The sequence below is a fragment of the Halichoerus grypus genome, chromosome 2, assembly GCF_964656455.1.
Source record: "Halichoerus grypus chromosome 2, mHalGry1.hap1.1, whole genome shotgun sequence".
NCBI classification, from domain to species: Eukaryota; Metazoa; Chordata; class Mammalia; order Carnivora; family Phocidae; genus Halichoerus; species Halichoerus grypus.
The window spans coordinates 125092970-125117284 of record NC_135713.1 but is presented as its reverse complement, the minus strand read 5'-3'; the positions used below and the strand labels follow the sequence as shown (position 1 = coordinate 125117284).

The 24315-nt window shown below is 40.9% G+C and overlaps 1 protein-coding gene across 1 annotated transcript in view; it reads right to left on the bottom strand.

The window, feature by feature from the left end:
* The window catches only part of FSTL4 (follistatin like 4), a 393797-nt gene that overhangs the window by 342192 nt on the left and 27290 nt on the right, over positions 1–24315 (bottom strand). The window contains exon 3 of the mRNA XM_036089132.2: positions 3825–3858. Within this exon, the coding sequence (XP_035945025.2) occupies positions 3825–3858 (34 nt within the window). The remainder of the gene's footprint in view (positions 1–3824; positions 3859–24315) is intronic.

Genomic DNA, 24315 nt, shown 5'->3' with positions numbered 1-24315 from the left:
TGACCCCTAGACAGTTTTCTTCCAAGAGTCCCTCTTAGCTCTCTAGCCTTGGCAGTGGGCATGAACGTGCAGAAGAACGTACACAAGAGAGGATCAGTGCACGAAAGGGACATTGGTCCAGAGGGAGTCCTTGTTCCCACAAATCAGCATGGGAAGGAAGGAAGGAGTCTCATGTGTAAGGTGCTCTCTGCTCTCCTCCTGTCATGGGTTGCTGAGGGTCACAGGAGGGAAAGAATGTAAATGCTCTCTGAAAACTCGAGAACTGAGAAGTTATTCTCATTATCACCACGTCACCATTCTGTCCATGCAAAGCCCTTGGAAGTTACTGGTACCGAGTCATAGGCTCATCCTGAGCACTGAGGGAGCACTCCCTCTGCCTGAACTCTCTAGAGCAGGACTTGCAAAGGACACTGCATGGAATGCCAGCCTCGAGATGATCAAACACAACAAAATTAAGATGCCATGGGAAACTAAATTTGGAAAATGCTGCATATTACACCCCCTTTTGAGAGTCATATTTAGCATCTTAAAGGTCTAAGGGGTTCTACAGTAGAAGTCTCAACAACTAGCTCAATATTGAGTCCAGCATCGGCCAAGTGTATCATTTTCCTAGGGCTGCTACAATAAAGTTCCACAAACTGGGTGGTTTAAAACAAGAGAAATTTATTTTCTCACAGTTCTGGAGGTCAGAGGTCAGGGGTCAGAAATCAAGCTGTTGGCAGAGCCATGCTCCCTCTGAGGGCTTTAGAGGATTCTTCCTAGCTTCTGGTGGTTGCCAGGGATGCTGGCATTCCCTGGCTCATAGATCCATCACTCCCCTCTCTACTCCATCATCACAGGGCGCTCTCCGCTCTCCTGTGTTCTCCTCTTCTGCTATTACTTATTGGATTACAGCCCCTCCTAAAAACCTGGATAATCTCATCTTAACTTGATTACACATCTGCCAAGACATGATTTCCAAATAAGGTCACATTCACAGGTTCTGCGTTGGGATATCAACATATCTTTCGGGGGGACACATGAAGCTTCTCTGAACATGGAGCACTTCGATCAGTTAGGAATATCCAATGGATATCCACAGAACACTCCTTAAAAAGCGCCTTTCTAGAGCCAAGGCACTCAGTGCCTCACTTGTCTATCACTGGAACAGAATCAGAGTAAAAAGACAAACCACATTTAGCAATGCGTAGCTTGCACTCAATTCAGAAAACAATTGTTGAGCAACTAGAGCCTTGGACTAGGGCCATGAAGAACCTGGAATGAATGAGGGGAGGTTCTCTGTTCTTAGGAAATTACCTGATAGGATGCCTTAACTCCAAAATAAGGTAGGGTAAGCTAAACACGTTAAGAAAGAATTGGGAGGTATGAGGGAGAGGTGGCATTTAATAAAGATTAGGGACAAAGAGCATTCAGGGTACATGAACAGTATGATTAAAGCTAGGGACAAGAAAGTGGGCCACAATCTGTGAATCATGACAAAACTAGATCCAAGGCTGGAAATAAGGCAGAGAGCAGATCCAAGGCACAGAGTACATTCGAGTCACCCTTACAATCTCCAACCCCACTGTGATTTATCCTGGACTCCATTCCCACTGTTAATTTTAGTCCCTCTCACTTCTCATTTCACAGACTTAGTCAACACTTTCCAAAAGTCACGTAGTATGAACTTGTGGCTGGTCATCCATTTGTACCACTGAACCTGGGATACAGAAGCTACTCCTCAGTCAGATGTAGTATGAAAACAAAAAACAGGAAGACATCTTGGATTGTGGGACCCAGAGGCTACCTCCTCCAGACCTCTCCAAAATCTCCTGGGCCTGGTAAACTGGGCAGAAAAATTCAGTGTTACTTATTTGCTCCTCTTTCATTTCCAACTGTAAAATAACCCTAAGTGTTTGTTGAGAGACAATAATGTCTTATTTTTGTCTGTAGGAATAATCGTTTATTGAAATATTTAGAGCATTTCTATTATTTTTACACTTGTACACTCTTCTGGAGAAGATTAACAACCTGGCCATTCAAGGAAGTGAATTCTCAGGCCTGAAAATACTTGGAACCAACCTGTAAGGTCCCACTCCTCCTTCCTTCCTTCTTGCCATGTTATAAGCACTGACATTAAGGCACTAAGCTATTTCAGGAACTCTCAAACACTCAACTTTGACAGAAATAAGCAAGAAAGACATCAGTTCACAATGCGGGGGGAAAAAGTTTATGGGCTGTCAGCACAAATTTGCTGGTACAAACTCAAAGCATGCACTCCCAGTCAGCCAGTTGTGAGAGCTGCTACTTCCAAAGAGGAGAAGGTTATGGGTGAGCAGAGCATAACTCAACCACACCTTTGCTCATCCTCCAACAATGTCAGTCTTCAGTAGATTTGGAGCCGGAGGTCCAATCCAGCCTTTTAAGGTCTCTGAGCAAAAATACACATGATTCTCTCAGACCCCAGCCTTACTATTTAGAGACCTTTCCATAGGTTTATATGTGATTCCATAGGTTAGGTTTATATATGATTCCATAACGCAAATTAATTCTAAACATTCATTCTCGGGGCTACTGACATGAATTAAATAATACTCAAAACCAAATTTCATGCTGACTTTTCTGCTTAAGGCTATTTCTTTCCAATTTACACAGTCATCAATAAGAAACATAGCCTCCTGGCTCTACCCATATCCATCCAATTTCATTTGGTTTTGAGATCGACACAATGCAGCTTACCCTACAGATGCAGTTCAGGAGATGCTGAGCCCAAAACCAGAGACAATGGCAAATGGGAATGGAAACCACAGAGTTTATCCTAAAGCCAGATACGCAGCTCCTCTGAACCCAGGGTTTCAGCCCCATGGGTAGCAGCAAACAACCAAGGGGATTGGTTTAGCAATACAAACAGTATGCAAGGCTTAGGTCTCCAAGCTCTAGAAACATAATTTGATAACATGGCTACTCTAGGTCTTTCATTGCGGTGCTTAAAAGAAGAATTAATCAGGAGCCAAGGATGTATTACATTTAGAGGTCAATGTGGAATTTGCTCACACCTTTAGAACGCCACTCTTTCTGGAGATGACGCTACAGAGAAGTTTGTCATTAAGGCTGAAACCAAAGGCCGGACCCTAGACCAAGAACTCACTTTGATTCCCGACTTCCTCCTCCTAGTCCTGCAATAAAGAGATGATTCGCAAAGAATCCCCAAACCAAAGAAAAGACATCTTATTCGACAGTAGGTATTGCTGAAAGTAAGGGAAACTTCAATTTCTAAGGAAAGGTTTCAGAAATCGCCACCCATGCATACTTACCTCAGAAACCGAAAAACAAACGTGCTAGAGGAACCGGCGGGGAAAATGAACATAATGGAATTGTTGCAAAAGGGACATTAACTGGTTATTTCTATTTCAGCTTAGCCAAAGCTGTAAAAATCTAATCACAAATATTTTTCACAGTGGCATCTTCTCCCAGTTATTGAAATACTTCAAATCATAAACCATTTTTTATTGATGTTGTTTTTGCTGGATGAAACCAAATAATTACTTCAAACTCCACTAATAAATGAGGCTTCTCTTAAGACCACAAACATGATCATGAAGAAGTGAGGTCCCCAGACCTCACTTCGGGTAGTCAAAAGTAGAAGACATAGTTCTCTCAAGCAGTCCTGGCTTTCAATTCTTACAGTCCTTCGAGGCAAGTACCTAATAGTCAGCACCCAGAAAAGGCCACATGAAATTTCAAAGAAAAGGCTGCCTACAGTCTGAAGTTCATCTTAGCTTCAACAAACTACTTCCAAAATGTCAACACTGAGAATGAAATGGATATGAACGCATTTTCCCTACCTTCTCTTCTTGTGACTTCAAAGCTTCTGGACTCCTGCAAGAAAAGAAAGACTTTGGGTTTTTGAAGAATAATTCATATTTATTCACAAAAAAGATGAACATTTTCATAAGAACATGACATTCAGCAATGTTGGGTCTACTAAAGGCCCAACACACACACACACACACACACACACACACACACACACACACACACACCAGTAAAGATTAAAAAACTTGTTGCTTTGGGGGCTTAATCAAAAAATATATTATTAATCATTCAAGTTGTTTGTTTTTTTTTTTAAGAGAGTGAGGTGGGGAGGGCCAGAGGGAAAGGGAGAAAGAGAATCTTAAGCAGGCTCCATGCCTGGTAGGGAGCCTGACTCGGGACTCGATCTCACAACCCTGAGATCATGACCTGAGCCGAAATCAAGAGTCGGACACTTCAATGACTGTGCCACCCAGGTGCCCCAATCATTCAGTTTTTAATGAACAGAGACAACTCTCATGGTCTTCCTCATGTGGAATCTGGACTGGTACCAAGTGTTAAGGAAGACCCTGGCCCCGACTGATACCACATCTTCCACCTAGACTGTAGGTGCTATAGTGCTTGGAAAAAACACAAGCAGTCAGGAGTCAGAATTATCTGACCTGCAGCAGGTTATGATTTGTGGTGCCATAATGAAGACCACCATTGCTCCTGAGTGGGTCATTGGCATGATCTGGTGATTGACTGTACTCAACTCAGTAGTTTCTAAAGGGTGGGATCTTACAGACAACTTGGACAGCCAGTCCCTGCTATTGGACTAAATTAAGCCCTAGGGTATTTTTTTTTAAATTCAATTCCATCTTCCTGCTTGTGTAGGGCAATAAGCAAAGTGTTTGAGAAGTTATATAAGCAAAACAGACAGAATTCCTACATTGAAAACATTCATAGCTGAAAAAAAGAAAAAAGAAAACATTCATAGTTGAACAGGAGGCTACAGAACAAACACAAATTACTGAGAAGTAAAGGGGTAGTTTTACCTTGAAAAATACCAGTATATTCATATTCAGGCAGATACATAAAGAAAAGGGTTTTTAAAAGAACCTCTGAAAAAGCACTGAAGAATGGGCAGGCTTTCAGACAGGAGTAAGGGAGGGAGCGTACACCAGGAAGAGAGAAAGGCTTAAGAAAAGGCAGGGTGAGAGGAGAGTACAGGGTATGCGCAGGAAGCAGGAAAAGGCCCAGTGAGAAGTAATAGCAGGGAAAGGCTGGAAACATATACTGTGGTTTCACAACGAGTAAAAAGTACCTACAATTCATCATAAATAACCACTTTAGGATACAAAGTCTAATACTGAGAAAAAGTTGAAAAAGCCATGCTAGCAACCAAAGAGGAGAAAATAAAATACCTAACTTGGGCCAACTTCTTGCCATGATGAAAAAGAAGACCATTCAGCACCACCACTTTTGTAGCAAATGGCATTGTCTTTCACACCTTAGTATTCTTGTCTAGCATCCTTTGGGGTCAGAAAGCAAAGGCAATACGAGGGATGAAACTGAGGAGGTACTTAAAAGTGCATCCCCCTTCCCCAAATTACATTCTCTGACTGCCACCTGTAATGAGTCAAAAGCCCAAGTGGAAACCAATGGAAGACACATGCTATAGGCCTGCAGCCCATCAGCACAGCACAGTTAACCAAATGAGCTTCTAGAATGCTGGCTCCTGAAGGGGTACTCACCAGGTCAGGGTTCAGAAGAGGGACCATGGAGAGCACTCAGTGTTATGAGAGCTATGTAAGCTGCCAGGCCAGCCCCTCCCACACTGCTCCTCAGCTCTCTGCTGCAGGGGCTGGTACCACATCCATGGAAGCAACTAGTATTTTTGGAGCAGGGGAAATTCATAAGCAGCATAGCAGCTTGCACACCTCAAGAAGAAGACTTTAGGGATGTCTTATTGCAACTGTACAAAACTTAGAAATTAAGGAAAGCTGACATCTGCATAATGTTGTATCTTCTCACCTAACAACATGGTATTTTTCATCATTTGTTCAAGTCTACTTTTATTTCTTTCAAGAGTATTTTATAATTTTCCTGTATGTATTCTGAATATTTCCTTTTTGTATATCTTTTGTTATCATAAATAGAATTTCTCTTTCATTTTATCTTCTAACTGCTTTTTATTTGTATGTATGAGTGCAAATGATTTTTATATATGGATTTTTAAGCAGCCACTTGACTAAATTTCTTATTGTTTGTAATAGTTATTCCATTGATTCTTTGGGGGTTTCCTTTTATATACTGATGTAATCTTCAAATAGCTATGATTTTATCTCTTTCTTTCTAATTCTTAGGTCTCTCATGTCTCCCTCTTGTCTTATTGCTTCAGCTAATTCCTCAATCTAATGTTAAATGTTGTGGAAATTTGGTGTGTCCATGGGCATATGGTCTTATTTCTGACTTTAAGAAGAAAACTTTAGTGTTTCCCTATTAAAGGGAAACAAAATGCTGGCTTTTGGCCCAAGGTATGTTTATCACATTAATGAAATCCATGCACATTTTATTGAGTCTTTGAAATAAATGGATGTTCTAGTTTGTCCTTTTACTTGTTTATTTATTGACTGTTTCCCTCCACTGGAATGTGAGTTGGGATGGCGCCAGTATCTTCTTCATTCTTGCATCTTCAGTGCTATCCTCAGTGCTGTAAGAGAGCAGCTGCTCAATGCATATTTGTTGAATAAAAAATAAAATGTGTGTTGAATTTTAGCAAATACTTTGTCTGAATTTAGAGAGATTATCATGATTCTTTTTCTCCTTAGCTCTAGTAGAATTCATGGTATTCACCTGTCTCTGTATTTCTGGAATAAGCATTTCTTAATCATGATGCACTTCTTAAAAAATATTGACGGATTCTGTTTATTATTTTAAATATATTTTTTGCATTAATATTCATAAATGAGATTGTTCTATTATTTTTAGGTGCCGTTTTTCCTCAGACTTGGGAATTAAAATGATACCAGCTTCATATAATGAATTCAGAAGTTTTCCTTTTACTATATTCTGAAATAGTTTAATTAAGTGGAATTAAATGATCTTCAAAGGTCTCTTCAACTTCATTTCTCACATATTGATTAAAAGGTGAGGAAATAAAAGGTCAAAAAGGTTAAGCTTATCCAAGTTCTCACATATTGGTCAGTGACCAGCTGGGATTCAAATTTCAAAGTTTATGCACATAACAAAGCTTATGCACATCTCTACTTAATTCATGACATAGTGTGAAATCAGATGAGAGACACTTCTACTTCAGGCTATGAAAGAAGAACTTGCATTAGACCAATCCTTCTGCTAAAAACAACTACAAAAGTTGGATTAAAAAAAAAAAAAGTTTTTGAAGGCATATCAGAGAAACAAATACAGCCAGAACTTGAAGAGTCAATATTCAGAGAGCAGAGAAGTCCACTGAGGTGCTAATTTTCCCCTTAGGGCATTGGCTGTTCTGCATAGAAGTCAAACAAAAAGTAATGCTTTAGAGCTGAAAGAAGTTTCACTGAATTGGGAGATACCAGAATTGCGGCTACCAAAGCAGCTAGAACTTAAGAGTCTGAAATCCTGGAAAAGGAAACCAGAAAGAAATGAGACCAATAATCTGCACCCAGCTTCCTCTTGAGTTAATATAATTGTGTCTGAGCTGCACATATAAAGGACAAGAGGATCAGAAATAAGCAAAAAATTAGTCTCAAATCAGCTGAAAAACTAAGCATAGATTTTGGTACTTATCATGGTGCTAGGGAGACAAAAATTAGGCTTGCCAAAAAAAAGTGGCCCTGGTAAATGCAGCTGACTTTTCGTTGAGATCATTTACTCTCCACCAATTTCTATTCCTAGCAGATCAAGATGATCTGCCAGTATTCTATGTCTAACAAAGAGAAGTAAATCCTCTCTGGAAGACAAAATTATCCACAGGCTTCACAATTTTTCATACATAATGTCCAACACCCAAACCACAATTACTAGGTATGGCAGGAAATGAGATCAAATGACTAAAATCCAATTAAAAATACAACACAGAGAGACCCACACTTTATCCAGACTTTAGAATTATCAAATACAGGCTCTAGAATAATGATGACTAATTTGTTCAGGAAAATAAAAGATGCTGAATTTCATCATAAAATCACAATCAATTAAAAAGGAATCAAGTGAAAATTCCAGAACTAAAAGTTAAACAACAAAGAATTCAACAGATGGATTTAACAGAAGATTAAACACAACTAAAGAGAAGAATCGTAAGCTGGAAGCTAGATCACCAGAATATAAACAGACTGAAGATCTGAAAGGAGAAAATAAAGAGTGGAAAAATGAAGAACAGCATATAAGAGACATTAGAGGACATGGGGAAAATATCCAACAAGCATGTAATTTAAGTTTCAAAGTGAAAAGACAGAGGAAATTAGACAGAATAAATATCTGAAGAGATGTCAATTGGGGATTTTCTGAAATTTATGAAAAACATCAAGCCAAAGATTTAGCAATCTCTATAAACCCCAAGCAAGACAAACACAAAGAAAACCAATGCTAGGTACTCATAGAAAAATAGTCAAATATTCAAAGACAAAAAGAAAATCTCAAAACCAGGCAGCGGGTGGGTGGTGGGGATGGAAAGGACTTATCACCCACAAAAGAGCAACAACAAGACCACAGATGACTTTGCAGGAGAAAATAATCATGGAACCAATAAAGGAAATGCAAATAATGGAATGAAATCTTCACAATTCTGAAAACTAGAATTCTATCCCCAGTGAAAATATGGGTATACATAAGGCAAAATAAAGATTTATCTAGATAAACAAAAATGGAAAGAATATACTGCCGCAGATTACCACTAAGAGCAACACAAGGGAACACTCTGGACAAAAGGAAATTTTTCAGATGAATGCATATTTTTGCAAGAAGGAATAAAGAGCATCAGTAAGGGTTAAAAAGGAATAAATCTACTTTTGTCTGCTTAGTACAACAATAATGCCCTTTAAGGTAATAAAATTTGTAGAAAAATACATGACAATATGATCACAAAAGGTCAGGAAGTCAAATGGAACAGAAGTATCAGAATGGCTTTTTACTGTTCAGAAAGTGGTAAAATTAGTATTATGAGACCAAAGGAGTTGGACAACAAAAAACCTGACTGATCCAAAGGAAGACAAGAAAGGATAGGAAAAAAGTGAATAAAGAATAGAGAGAATAGGGGGAGGAGCAAGACAGCAGAGGAGTAGGAGACCTAAATTTCGTCTGGTCCCAGGAATTCAGCTCGACAGTTACCAAACCATTCTGAACACCTACGAACTCAACAGGAGATCAAAGAAAAGAATAGCAACAACTCTCTGAACAGAAAAGCGACCACTTTCTGGAAGGTAGGATGTGCGGAGAAGTGAATCCGAGGCGATATTCAGGAGGATAGACGGCGGAGGAGGGGCCTCCGTCGGCCGCTTCTGGCAAGTGGTAGAGCCCCGGAGCACAAAATCGGAACTTTTAGAGTCTGCTCTGCTGAGGGACGTCGCTCCAGTGGCTAAGCGGGGGTGGAACCCTCGCGGGACAGTGTGGTCTCAGGACCCTCGGGGTCACAGAAAGACCGGGGATGCCTGAGTGCGGCAGAGCTCCCAGGTATCGGAGCGGGGAAGCTGGCTGCAGAGATGGAGCCGAGGCGCGGGCTCTCAGCTCGGGGTTGCCATAAACCGTGATCCGCGGCACAGTCGGGCCACTGCTCCTCCAGCAGGGACCCAACAAGCGGCAGATCCGGGGAGACTCACCTTCCTGCCCTGGGAAGAGAGGTGCGGGAGCGCACTGCAGAGATCTGCTGGGTTTGGAGACTCCACACGGGGTCGGGTGCCAGGGATAGAAATGCGCGGTCACAGGCCCGGTGAGCACGGATTGCGGCCGGAGACCGGGGAGACGGGAGTGACTGACTGCTTTTCTCTGGGGGCGCACTGAGGAGCGGGGCCCCGAGTTCTCGGCTCCCCCGGGGCGGAGATTGGGAGGCCGCCATTTTCACTCTCAGCCTCCAAAGCTGTATGGAAAGCTTGCAGGGAACAAAAGCTCCCGAGAGCAAACCCGAGCAGATTACTTAGCCCGGACCGGCAAGGGTGGGGCAATTCTGCCTCCAGCAAAGACATTTGGGAACCACGGCAACAGGCCCCTCCCCCAGAAGATCAGCGAGAACAGCCAGCCAAGACCAAGTTTACCGATCAATGAGAATGGCAGAACTCCAGCGCTAGGGGAATAACTGCACATAGAATTCATGGCTTTTTTCCCATGATTCTTTAGTCTTTCAAAGTTAATTTTTTTAATTTTCTTTATTTTTTTCTTTTTCTATTCTTTTTGAATTTTTCTTTTTCCCTTTTTCAACCAACATCTTATCAATCCCTTTTTCTTAAATTTTTAATTTTCATTTTTAGAGTCATATTCTATCCCTTCATTGTAGTTAACCTTATTTTTTGTATATATATAAGTTGTTCTCTCTTTAAAATTTTGGGATACAGTTTCTCCTAACAGACCAAAATATACCCTAAATCTCTAGTGTACGGCTTTGTTCTAGTCTCCTGCCTGATCACATTCTCTCCCTTTTTTTTTTTTTTAATTTCTCTTCTTTTTTCAACCAACTTCCTATCTTATCAATTCCTTTTATAAAATCTTTTATAATTTTCATCTTTACAGTCATATTCCATCCTTTTATCATTATCCCTTATTTTTGTACATATATAAGTTTTTCTTTCTTTAAAATTCTGGGAGGCAGTTTCTTCTTACAGACCAAAATACACCCAAAATCTAGTGTGTGGCTCTGATCTATTCACCAGCCTGATCATATTCTTTTTTTTATTTTTTTCCTTCTTTCCCTTCCTTTTCCCCCTGGTTTTGGGTCTCTTCTGATTTGTTTTAGTGTATATTTTTCTGGGTCGTTGTTACCCTGTTAGCATTTTGTTCTCTCATTCATCTATTCTCCTCTGGACAAAATGACAAGATGGAAAAACTCATCTCAAAAGAAAGAACAAGAGGCAGGACCGACTGCCAGGGACCTAATCAATATGGACATTAGTAAGATGTTGGAACCAGAGTTCAGAATGACAATTATAAAGATACTAGCTGGGCTTGAAAAAAGCATAGAGGATACTAGAGAATCCTTTTCTGGAGAAATAAAAGAACTGAAATCTAACCAAGTCCAAATCAAAGAGGCTATTAATGAGGTGCAATAAAAAATGGAGGCTCTAACTGCTAGGATAAATGAGGCATAAGAGAGAATCAGTGATATAGAACACCAAATGATGGAGAATAAAGAAGCTGAGAAAAAGAGAGATAAACAACTACTGGATCACAAGGGCAGAATTCGAGAGATAAGTGATACCATAAGACAAAACAGTATTAGAATTATTGGGATCCCCAGAAGAAGAAGAAAGAGAGAGAGGGGCAGAAGGTATATTGAAGCAAATTATAGCAGAGAACTTCCCTAATCTGGGGAAGAAAACAGGCATCAAAATCCAGGAGGCACAGAGAACCCCCCTCAAAATCAATAAAAATAGGTCAACACCCTGACATCTCATAGTAAAACTTACAAGTCTCAGAGACAAAGAGAAAATCCTGAAAGCAGCTTGGGACAAGAGGTCTGTAATCTACAATTGTAGAAACATTAGATAGGCAGCAGACCTATCCACAGAGACCCGGCAGGGTAAAAAGGACTGGCATGATATATTCAGGGTACTAAATGAGGAAAATATGCAGCCAAGAAAACTATATCCATTCTATTTTATTGAAAATAGAAGGAGAGATAAAAAGCTTCTAGGACAAACAAAAACCAAAAGAATTTGTGAACACCAACCCAGCCCTACAAGAAATATTGAAAGGGGTCCTCTAAGTAAAGAGAGGGCCTAAAAGTAACATAGACGAGAAAGGAATAGAGACAATATACAGTAACAGTCACAGGCAATACACTGGCACTAAATTCATATCTTTCAATAGTTACCCTGAATGTAAATGGGCTAAATGCCCCAATCAAAAGACACAGGGTATCAGATTGGATAAAAAAACAAGACCCACTGATATGCTGCCTGCAAGAAACTCATTTTTAGACCCAAAGACACCTCCAGATTTAAAGTGAGGGGGTGGAAAACCATTTACCATGCTAGTGGACATCAAAAGAAAGCTGGGGTGGCAATCCTTTTATCAGACAAATTAGATTTTAAACCAAAGACTATAATAAGAGATGAGGAAGGACACTATATCATACTTAAAGGGTCTATCCAACAAGAAGATCTAACAATTTTAAATATCTATGCCCCTAACATGGAAGCAGCCAATTATATAAGCCAATTAATAACAAAATCAAAGAAACACATCGACAACAATACAATAATAGTAGGGGACTTTAACACCCCCCTCACTGAAATGGACAGATCATCTAAGCAAAAGATCAACAAGGAAATAAAGGCTTTAAATGACACACTGGACCACACGGACTTCACAGATATATTCAGAACATTCCATCCCAAAGCAACAGAATACATATTCTTCTCTAGTGCCCATGGAACATTCTCCAGAATAGACCACATCCTAGGCCACAAATCAGGTCTCAACCAGTACCAAAAGATTGGGATCATTCCCTGCATATTTTCGGACCACAATGCTTTGAAACTAGAACTCGATCACAAGAGGAAAGTCAGAAAGAACTCAAATACATGGAGGCTAAAGAGCATCCTACTAAAGAATGAATGGGTCAACCAGGAAATTAAAGAATTAAAAAAATTCATGGAAACAAATGAAAATGAAAACATAACTGTTCAAAATCTTTGGGATGCAGCAAAGGCAGTCCTAAGAGGAAAGTATATAGCAATACAAGCCTTTCTCAAGAAACAAGAAAGGTCTCAAATGCACAACCTAACCCTACAACCAAAGGAGCTGGAGAAAGAACAGCAAATAAAGCCTAAACCCAGCAGGAGAAGAGAAATAGTAAAGATCAGAGCAGAAATCAATGAAATAGAAGCCAAAAGAACAGTAGAACAGATCAACGAAACTAGGAGCTGGTTCTTTGAAAGAATTAATAAGACTGATAAACCCCTGGCCAGACTTATCAAAAAGAAAAGAGAAATGACCCAAATAAATAAAATCATGAATGAAAGAGGAGAGATCACAACCAACACCAAAGAAATACAAACAATTATAAGAACATATTATGAGCAACAATATGCCAGCAAATTAGATAATCTGGAAGAAATGGATGCATTCCTAGAGATTTATAACTACCAAAACTGAACGAGGAAGAAATAGAAAACCTGAACAGACCCATAACCATTAAGGAAATTGAAGCAGTCAGAATCAAAAATCTCCCAACAAACAAGAGCCCAGGGCCAGATGGCTTCCCAGGAGAATTCTACATTTAAAGAAAGATTATTACCTATTCCTTTGAAACTGTTCCAAAAAATAGAAATGGAAGGAAAACTTCCAAACTCTTTCAATGAGGCCAGCATTACCTTGATCTCCAAACCAGACAAAGACCCCACCAAAAAGGAGAATTACAGACCAATATCCCTGATGAACATGGCTGCAAAAATTCTCACCAAAATACTAGCCAATAGGATCCAACAGTACATTAAAAGGATTAGTCATCACGACTAAGTGGGATTTATTCCTGGGCTGTAAGGTTGGTTCAACATCTGCAAATCAATCAGTGTGATACAATACATTAATAAAAGAAAGAACAACAACCATATGATCCTCTCAATAGATGCAGAAAAGGCATTTGACAAAGTACATCACCCTTTCTTGATTAAAACTCTTCACAGTGTAGGGATAGAGGGTATATACCTCAATATCATAAAAGCCATCTATGAAAAACCCATAGCAAATATCATTCTCAATAGGGAAAAACTGAGAGCTTTTCCCTGAAGGTCAGAAACACAGCAGGGATGTCCACTATCACCACTGCTATTCAACATAGTACGAGAAGTCCTAGCCACAGCAATCAGACAACAGAAATAAATAAAATATATCTGAATTGGCAAAGAAGTCGTCAAACTCTCACTTTTTGCAAATGATATGATACTTTATGTGGAAAACCCAAAAGACTCCACCCCAAAACTGCTAGAACTCATACAGGAATTCAGTAAAGTGGCAGGATATAAAACCAATGCACAGAAATCAGTGGCATTCCTATACACCAACAACAAGAAAGAAAAAAAGAGAAATTAAGGAGTTGATCCCATTTACAATTGCACCCAAAACCATAAGATACCTAGGAGTAAATCTAACCAAAGAGGCAAAGAATCTGTACTCAGAAAACTATAGAATACTCATGAAAGAAATTGAGGAAGACACAAAGAAATGGAAAAACGTTCCATGCTTGGATTGGAAGAACAAATATTGTGCAAATGTCAATGCTACCTAGAGCAATCTACACATTTAATGCAATCCCTATCAAAATACCATCAACTTTTTTCAAGGAAATGGAACAAATAATCCTAAAATTTGTATGGAACCAGAAAAGACCCCGAATAGCCAGAGGAATGATGAAAAAGAAAAGCAAAGCCGGTGGCATCACAATTCCGGACTTCAAGCTCTATTACAAAGCTGTCATCATCAAGACAGTATGGTACTGGCACAAAAACAGACACATACATCAATGGAACAGAATACAGAGTCCAGAAATGGACCCTCAACTCTATGGTCAACTAATCTTCGACAAAGCAAGAAAGAATGTCCAATGGAAAAAAGACAGTCTCTTCAACAAATGGTGTTGGGAAAATTGGACAGCCACATGCAGAAGAATGAAACTGGACCATTTTCCACACACAAAAATAGACTCAAAATGGATGAAAGACCTAAATGTGAGACAGGAATCCATCAAAATCCTTGAGGAGAACACAGGCAGCAACCTCCTCGACCTCAGCCGCAGCAGCTTCTTCCTAGAAACATCGCCAAAGGCAAGGGAAGCAAGGGCAAAAATGAACTATTGGGACCTCATCAAGATAAAAAGCTTTTGCACAGCAAAGGAAACAGTCAACAAAACCAAAAGACAACTGACAGAATGGGAGAAGAAATTTGCAAATGACATATCAGATAAAGGGCTAGTATCCAAAATCTATAAAGAACTTATCAAACTCAACACCCAAAGAACAAATAATCCAATCAAGAAATGGGCAGAAGACAGGAACAGACATTTTTCCAAAGAAGACATCCAAACGGCCAACAGACAGATGAAAAAGTGCTCAACATTGCATGGCATCAGGGAAACCCAAATCAAAACCTCAATGAGATACCACCTCACACCAGTCAGAATGGCTAAAATTAAGAAGCCATGAAACGACAGATGTTGGTGAGGATGCGGAAAAAGGGGAACCCTCCTACACTGTTAGTGGGAATGCAAGCTGGTGCAGCCACTCTGGAAAACAGTATGGTGGTTCCTCAAAAAGTTGAAAATAGAGCTACCCTACAACCCAGCAATCGCACTACTGGGTATTTACCCCAAACATACAAATGTAGTGATCCGAAGGGGTACATGTACTCCAATGTTTATAGCAGCAATGTCCACAATAGCCAAACTATGGAAAGAGCCAAGATGTCCATCAACAGATGAATGGATAAGGAAGATGTGGTATATATATACAATGGAATATTATGCAGCCATAAAACCCCCGAAATCTTGCCATTTGCAACAATGTGGATGGAACTAGAGGGTATTATGCTAAGCGAAATAAGTCAATCAGAGAAAGACAGGTATCATATGATCTCACTGATATGAGGAATTCTTAATCTCAGGAAACAAACTGAGGGTTGCTGGAGTGGTGGGAGTGGGAGGGATGGGGTGGCTGGGTAATGGACATTGGGGAGGGTATGTGCTAAGGTGAGCGCTGTGAATTGTGTAAGACTGATGAATAACAGACCTGTTCCTCTGAATCAAATAATACATTATATGTTTAAAAAAAAAAAAAAAAAAGAAGATAGTAGGAAGGGAATAATGAAGGGGGGGAAATCAGAGGGGGAGACGAACCATGAGAGACTGTGGACTCTGAGAAACAAACTGATGGTTTTAGAGGGGAGGGGGATGGGGGATGGGTTAGCTCAGTGATGGGTATTAAGGAGGGCACATACTGAATGGAGCACTGGGTGTTATATGCAAACAATGAATCATGGAATACTACATCAAAAACTAATGATGTAGGGGCGCCTGGGTGGCTCAGATGGTTAAGCGCCTGCCTTCAGCTCAGGTCATGATCCCAGGATCCTGGGATCGAGCCCCACATCGGGCTCCTGGCTCAGCTGAGAGTCTGCTTCTCCCTCTCCCTCTGCCTCTCCCACTGCTCATGCTCTCTCTCTCTCTGTATCTCTGTGTCTCAAATGAATAAATAAAATCTTAAAAAAAAAAAACTAATGATGTAATGTAGGGTGACTAAGATAACAAAATAAAATTTTAAAAAAAGAATAGAGAGAACATGTGTTAGATTTAATTCCATTTAAATAAAAGGAGACTAAATAATCCAATACAAAGATTGACATACTAGATAAAACAAAATCCAATAATATGCTGCTTCTAAGAGACATACCATAAATAAAAAGATACAAAAAAGCTGAATGTAAAAAGAGAGACAGGATAAACATTATTAATTCCTACCAGGAGAAAGCTGGTATAGATAAAGTAGACTCCAAAGCAAGAATTATTATTAGTGACCAAAAGGGATGGTTCATAATAATAACAAGACCATTTAACAGGAATGCATAGCAATCCTAAACTTGTAGAAGAGGAATAACATAGCTTAAACATCAAAAAGTCAAAACTAAAAGAAGAAATGGAAAAATCTACAATAATGGTCCAAGAATTAAAGAAACATCTGTCACTAAGTGACAGAATAAGTAGAGGAAATAAATCAGTAAGGATCTACAAAATTTGAACCTCACCATTAGCAAACTTGACCTACATCCATCTCTGAAAGAAAGAGAGGAAAGAAAGAAGGGAAGAAGGAAGGAAAGAAGGGGAGGAGAGGGGAGGGAAGAAAAAGGGAAGAGAAGGGAAGGGAAGAAACAAAGAAAATGTACACAGAATTTGAAATTGAGCAGGAAATTGAGCAGGAAACCACACACACCCAGTTTCTGGGTTGATGACAAAGATGTACATCAAGCACTAACCAATGACTGCACACTACACATTCTCCTCAACTGTCCATTCAACATTTATAAAAACTGACCATATGCTGAGCCATCAAGAAGTTCCAGCAAGTTTCAAATTACTAAAATCATATAAAGAACAAATATAGTTTTGTGACTAGAGTGAAATTAAATTAGAAGTCAATAACAGGAGGATATGGAGAAAAATCTCCCAATATTTGACCCATGGATTTATATATGAGTATATCACATAATTTCCAAAAGAAAATCACAAAAGAAATAAGGTATTTTGGAATGAAGGACAAGTGAATTATAGCATTTAAAAAAATTGTGGGATGTGGATAAAGCAGTGCTTCAAGGGAAATACAACCTGAAATGCATATGTTAGAAAACAATAAACGCTAGAAATTGATGACCTAAGCATCTGTCTCTGAAAACTAGGAGAAGGACAATTTAAGCCCGCAAAAAGTATTAGGAAACAAATATGATAGGAGCAGAAATCAATGAAATAGGGGGAAATATATACCATAAAAATTTAAAGCCAATAGTTGGTTCTTTGAAAAGATGAATAAACTTGATGGATCCCTAAGAAGCCTGAGGAAGGAAGGAAGGAAGGAAGGAAGGAAGGAAGGAAGGAAGGAAGGAAGAAGGCAGGCAGGCAAGGAGGGAGCAAGGGAGGATAGAAGGATGGATAGAAGGAAGGTTGCATGGAAGGAAGGCTGGATGGAAGAGGGGAGGACCAGAAGGAAGGAAGACAGGAAGGAAAGGACACAGAATTTGAAATTGAGCAGGAAATCACACATACCCAGTTTCTGAGTGGATGACAAAGGTATGAATGGGTAAAGGATGGCTTTTTCAATAGAGGGTGCTAAATCAATTGGATAAAATTTTTTGGAAAAAAAATGAACCTCGACGTCCTACCTTGCAACATACATAAAAGTCACTTCCAGGTGAACTGCAGATGTAAATGTGAAAGGTACAACAATTACGTGCCCAGAAGATACCTTAAGAGATTATCTTCATGACCTTTAAGCAAGTGAACATTTCTTAAATGGGATGTGAAAGGTAGCACCATAAAGGAAAAGAATGATAGGCTGGTCTTTATTAAATGAAGACTTCCGTTCATTAGAAGACAGGATTAAGACAGGGAAGAGTCAAGCCGTCAGGGGAATGTATTTACAACACACAGAGCTGACAGAGCACTCGTGCAGAATATAGAAAATACTTGTGTAAGTAAATAAAATACAATCACATACTTGAAAAATGAGCTAAGGACTTGGAAAGGAACTTCACAAGTTAAAACCACAGTGTAATACTGCTATACACCACAGGGAAAAAAAAAAATTAAGACAACAACAACGGTAACATCAAATGTGTGCAATGACACGGTTTGTCCTTTGTGGTTTCGTAGTCTTGAGGAACCAGCCCCAGCAGGACTCTCCTCACTGGTCTGTGTGTCAGTTCAATGGGGCTCCCTGCTGTCGGCACTCTTCGTTATCTCAGGGGGTCCTTTTTTGCCTTTTTGATCCTTTAATACCTGTTCAACCAATTCCCTCTATTAAGTTCCTTTTTTTTTTTTTTTAAAAAAACAGTGTGAATTCTTTTTTCCTGACTCAGCAGTTCCGCTTCTGCGGAAGTGCCCGGCATCGGCTGCTCTGCGTGCGCATCAAACAGCGTCCGCGCCTGCGCATCACGCACGGCCCGCAACAGGCAAGAGTGGGGGAGCCCAGGATGCACACGGCCGGAAGCACGGAGAGATGCATGCGGGCATGGCTGTTCAGTGGGAAACGTCACTGCTTTGAGAAGGAACAGAAGCAGTAACTGAAGTCAACCTCACAGATGGGATTTCAACTTTCACATCCAGTCAAAGAAAGCAGAGAACAGTACAGTTGGTAGGATTTTGTTTTTATAATGTGCAGGAACAAAGAAAAGCAATCTCTGGTGACAGATTGGTGGTCACCTTTGAGAGGACAATAGCTGAGGGGACACGAAGGTGGTTTCTGGGGTGCTGGGAATGTTCTTAATTGTGATCTCGATGGAGGTCACATGGGTGCGTCCACTGTGTAAAAATCCATTGAGCTCTACGTGTAAGGCTTGTACTCTTTCTGTATATCTGATATGCTTCCATTAAAATTAAAAGATGAACTAGAACAAAGTACCCAACCATACCAATCAGGAGTCTGTTTAATAGAGGACATAAATCACCCTCCCTGATACGCAGAGGAGGAAGTTTCGACGAAGGGAAAGGCGGCAGCGTGCTCACCATCACACCAGTGCTAAGGGGCCAAGTCAGGGCTACACGTCAATCTCAGAAAAGCTACCAGCACACTCTGCTGCCTCAGAGCAAGCGCTCAGCCAAGACTCAGGAGTCCTATGACAGGGATTAAGAGTTGAGACTCGAAGCCGGAGGATGTGGGCTGGATCCTGGCTTATTGCTGCCAGCCGGGCCCCTGCCACGGTGGGTGAACGCCTTCATCTGCCTAAGCCTCAGTGCGTTCCTCTGTAAAACAAAGGCGGGCGCCGTGCCTTCCTCATAGAGTCGAGGTGGTGATCAGGCCAAGTAAAAATAGGCCCGGACCATGCTTCGCGTGGTGGGCAGCATGCAGGTGGTGGGCAGTGGTGGCCATCGTCACTGCTATCACCGTTAACGGAGATGACTAAGGCAGAGAGGGGACGGGATCATCTGGGAAGGCAAATGAGTTCAACGGCTCCGTCCCTTACAGAGGCTGAATAACAACCTGCCTCTTTAGTTCTTGAGAAACCAACCCCCAAAAAACTGTCGCAGAGAGCGGTACAGAACAAAATTCACTGGCATAAATGACCCCAGGGCCTTGGATGCATTGCCTAAGGAAGAGATATTTGCTGCCGAACCTTCAAACCAGATGGTTATAAATGAGAGTTAGTGCATGGGCATTACTTAATGACTACATTTCTTTAACTAAAAATCTAATTTTATTATGGTATAAATCACACTTTCTTGAAGTAGGGAATTAATTTTAGATTTTTCATTCACTGTTCATAACCTTTCCATGAATTTGACAGCCAAATCATTTTAAATGTCATTTAACCAATACAATACAACAGCTTTATTCCTCATTGTGCCCTTCCTGAATCCATTATCTTCCACTATAATGGAGAAGAATTTAAGTAAAAAATTACCATTCCAAAAAGCTGTATTTTACTGTGCAGTTCAACTGCATAATCTTTATTTTTGAATCAATATAATGTGAGTGCTGAGTAATATTTTTCATAATCCAGAAATCTATTACAGATTCTCAGCTCCCAAAAAGCAGTTTGAGAGCAGCTCCAAGAGTATAAATGAGGATCCTCAGATTCCATCCCTGGATCGTTGTCACGTCCACCGTAGGCCGTGCTCAGGGGTCTCAGGCTGTGTGTCAGGCTCAGAAAAAGGCTGGTGGAGCACAGCCACAGACCAAAGGCACCCCTCCTCATCCACGTGGCCAACTATCCTTGCTTAGAGGGAAAGCCTCAGTCTGTCACTCAGAAAATGAATGGGATTTGGTGGCTTCTGGGAAAATGTTGGCTCTGCGGGTTAGAAAGATGGGGATCAAAAACATGCATGACCAAGAAGAGGATGACATGAAAGCACCAAGCTGAGTGGAGCTCAGCAGGGCCAGGTCCTCACACACAAAGCACATGCGGATCTGGGGCAGATGCGGCACGGTCCGCGGAGGTGGCCAGCTGCCGGCCCTCTGCCCATGCCCATGTCCTGACAGTGAGCCCAGGACACACAGTGTCTCGGGCCAGCATCACAGGAGCAGGAGAAGCCCCCTGCGTCAGAGTTCCTCAGGCCCCAAATGCCGGAAGAGGCTATACAAGAAAGTCCATGTGCTCGATTTATAAACCATTTGGTACAGCTGAGATCAAAGCTTTGCTAACATTTAGCACTAATCATTACTGAAATTCTGACATCGAAATTCTAAGTTTTTCATATCTGAGATGCTCTTAAAACGAATGCTTCTTTAACAACCTTTCTTACAGTTTTTCATTTATTCATTTGAATTTTAAAAACTTTAACCACTTTCATTTTTGCTAGCAAGACACCATTCTGCAATTAAAGTCTTCACTTGGCCTGACAAAATACAGCTAAGTGATGCCTTATGTAGCATGTATGCCGTTACTGGCTCCCATTTACTGAGCACAAGTCAACCACTTTGTATGCTTTATCTCATTTATATGGTTCAGTTAAAGGCAGGAGGAAAACGGCCGCATTGTTAGATTTTCCAGCACATCATGCCTGGGTCTTCAAAGCCAGATGACAAGAGGATTAGGGGATTAACCCTAAACTCAAGGGCTACTTTGAAAGCCAACCTGAAGTATCCAGCAAACAACAGGATTTTCAGGGCCGGGGTGGGGGGCGGATAATCTGAACATCCGCTGCCTCCTGCGGTCGTGTGGAACCCATGGCAGGTGCTCAAGGAAATCTCCAAACAAGGAGGTGCGGGCTCTTGAGAAATACCACTTAGTCGAGGGGTCAGAGCTCATCTCTGAACCTTGCATAGAACAGAGTCACATGCCCAGGAGCCCTACAGGGTAGAAAGATGGGTGTCCTCTCTAGTAGACTGCCATAATGCCTTCAAGGTGTGTTAAAGCGGGCAGGGGCGCGGCCAGCAGCACTAAGCCTCAGTAATGCTTAGGGAGCTGGGGAAGTTGGGCACAGGGCATGGGCCCTTCCACCTTCAGCCAGCCCGGCCCACATGCTACCTTATCAGGTGAGGCCTCACTTGCCCTTCTCAGGAGACCAAGAAAGGGAAGGATGGGGCTGGCCATGGCCACACAGACAAAGGAGGTGACCTTCTCCGACCCTCTGGGGTTGAACCATGGAGATACCCTTAGCAAGTTCTGTGTCCCTTCTATGTCCTATCTAACAAAAATTGATCAGTGTAAGTAAACTGGTGTTTACACAGGAATAGAGAGTTTATAAAGACAGAAGGAGGAGAACATGTATGGATGATTTTGAAAAACTATCAAAGAAATCTCTGTATAATTAAGGTACAAGGCATTTGTTTAAAAAAAAAAAAAAGGCATCATCATGAACCTGCAAATAGTGTCTCCGTGGCACACTTCTGAAGAACATCAATCTTCTCATGTCCACAAGGGACAATGTGAAACAAGACCGTCACAGCCTGCAGAAGGCTTGAGTGACCTGATTTTATCAGTAACTGCCCCACCAGTGCAGCCTTCAAGGAGCCACCCAAATCCTCCCACTCTAGCTTACCCATCTGTAAGATGGGAGACCAGACAGGCCAGCCAGGATCAATTAGGGGACGTCTCAGAACCACGGGCTGAGTCTAACAGCCAACTCAGCCCAGTGCTTTCCGATGGGGAGCAGAGAGTGACTGGTACAGGAGAAAGCTGTGCTACTCTGAAGAGAAAAGGTATTAATAGTGATTATGAGGCACCGGATAGAAAATCGAGTATGAGGATACTTCCTAGGCCTTCAGAAATTAAGATAATTTGGATGATAGTTTTCTTGGTTTTATAAGTAAGGCATGAATAGAATATTACATGAGGATTTAGGGATTTTAAATTCTAGGTATTAAAGCTATGTGTTAAAGGTTATTCATGTACAATTAAAAAAGAGAAGTTGGCTCTGAGTTTAAGGCTGTCTGCTGTGGCAAATCTACCAAAGTGACAATACAAGTAAACACGAAATCACATCTGAAGGATTAAATGTCAATGACTCATCAATCAGTCCACCTTGTTCAACATCATCACCTGCACAAGATTATGAGACCAAGGAGGAGAGAGGGGCACTTTCCAGTTTTCTCTGACAACCCAACAAATGAAAAACTAATTAACTTTTTGATTTAGAAAGTAATCCACATATCTGCCTCAGAACAAGCAATCACGGTGTGCCAGACCATCCTAACAGTTAGCAGCATGGGGCTCTACCTCGGCACCTGAGGGTGGGCTTCATTAACAGCTGTTGTCATCTCTGGGGACACCAGCCGGCTTGACAAAGCCCAGCCCATTATGTGCAGAGCTAGTTAACCACCACAAGTGACAGTCACGCTGGATTGCCGTTTCTAGAGCGGCATCGGTCTCCCGGATGGTCCACACTCATTCATCTCTCACCCCAGCACAGAGCCTGGCATATTATAGACCTTAAACACATTTATTGCAAGAATGGAATCAGATTATTTCAAGATCTCCTGGTGAGAAATGGGGGGGCAAGTGAGGTTCTTCATGAGGGTCACAGAGCACATTGGTTGTCATGGAAGCCTGACTTTCTATACTTTTCCTTTTTCAGATCACTTTCCACAGAAACAGGGACACCCTGGATGCCTTCCTCATTCTGAGAGGCTTCATGTCCACTAGTTGTCCTACCAAATAAGCATCTCCCCTGCGCTGGCTCGGTTCCAGGAGACCGCATGCTGTAAGAAAATCAAGACCACTTTGTGGGTGTTCAGGGGAGGACAGATGGGAGTGAAGACAGACGGCCTCTGGGAGAAAAGAGGACAGAAGTTCACATTTTAATTATTCATTATACCCTCCAGGTACCAGCCAATAGATGATGTAACTTACCATCAACCTGTTTAAGATGATATTCAAATCTGCCACATTTGTTTTCTCAGTGTCAGCTGTAAGACCAAGATGAGGTTTAGAATAATCTATGCCTTAACAAACTAATCTTATACCTAGGAACTAGAAAAAGAACAACAAACAAAACCCCAAGCCAGCAGAAGGAAGGGAAAAAATACAGATTAGAGCAGAAATAAGATAGAAATTAAAAAAAAATAGAACATGGGCACCTGGGTGGCTCAGTTGGTTAAGCGACTGCCTTCGGCTCAGGTCATGATCCTGGAGTCCCTGGATCGAGTCCCACATCAGGCTCCCTGCTCAGCAGGGAGTCTGCTTCGCCCTCTGACCCTCCCCCCTCTCATGTGCTCTCTCTCTCTCTCATTCTCTCTCTCTCAAATAAATAAATAAAATCTTAAAAAAATAAAAAATAAATAGAACAGATCGATACAGGAGCTAGTTCTTTGAAACAAAATTCATAAATCTTTACCCAGACTCATCAAAAAGAGAGAGAGAAAAAAAAGGACTCAAATAAAATCACAAATGAAAGAAAAGAAATAACAACCAACATCACAGAAATACAAACAATTATGAGAGAATATTATGAAAAATTAGATATCAACAAATTGGACAACCTAGAAGAAATGGATAAATTCCTAGAAACATAACCTACCAAAACTGAAGCAGGAAGAAATACACAATCTAAACTGACCAGTTACCAGCAATGAAATTGAATCAGTAATTTAAAAAAAAACTCCCAACAAACAGAAGTCCAGGATCAGATGGCCTCACAGGTGAATTCTACCAAACATTTAATGAAGAGTTAATACTTATATAGAGTATATA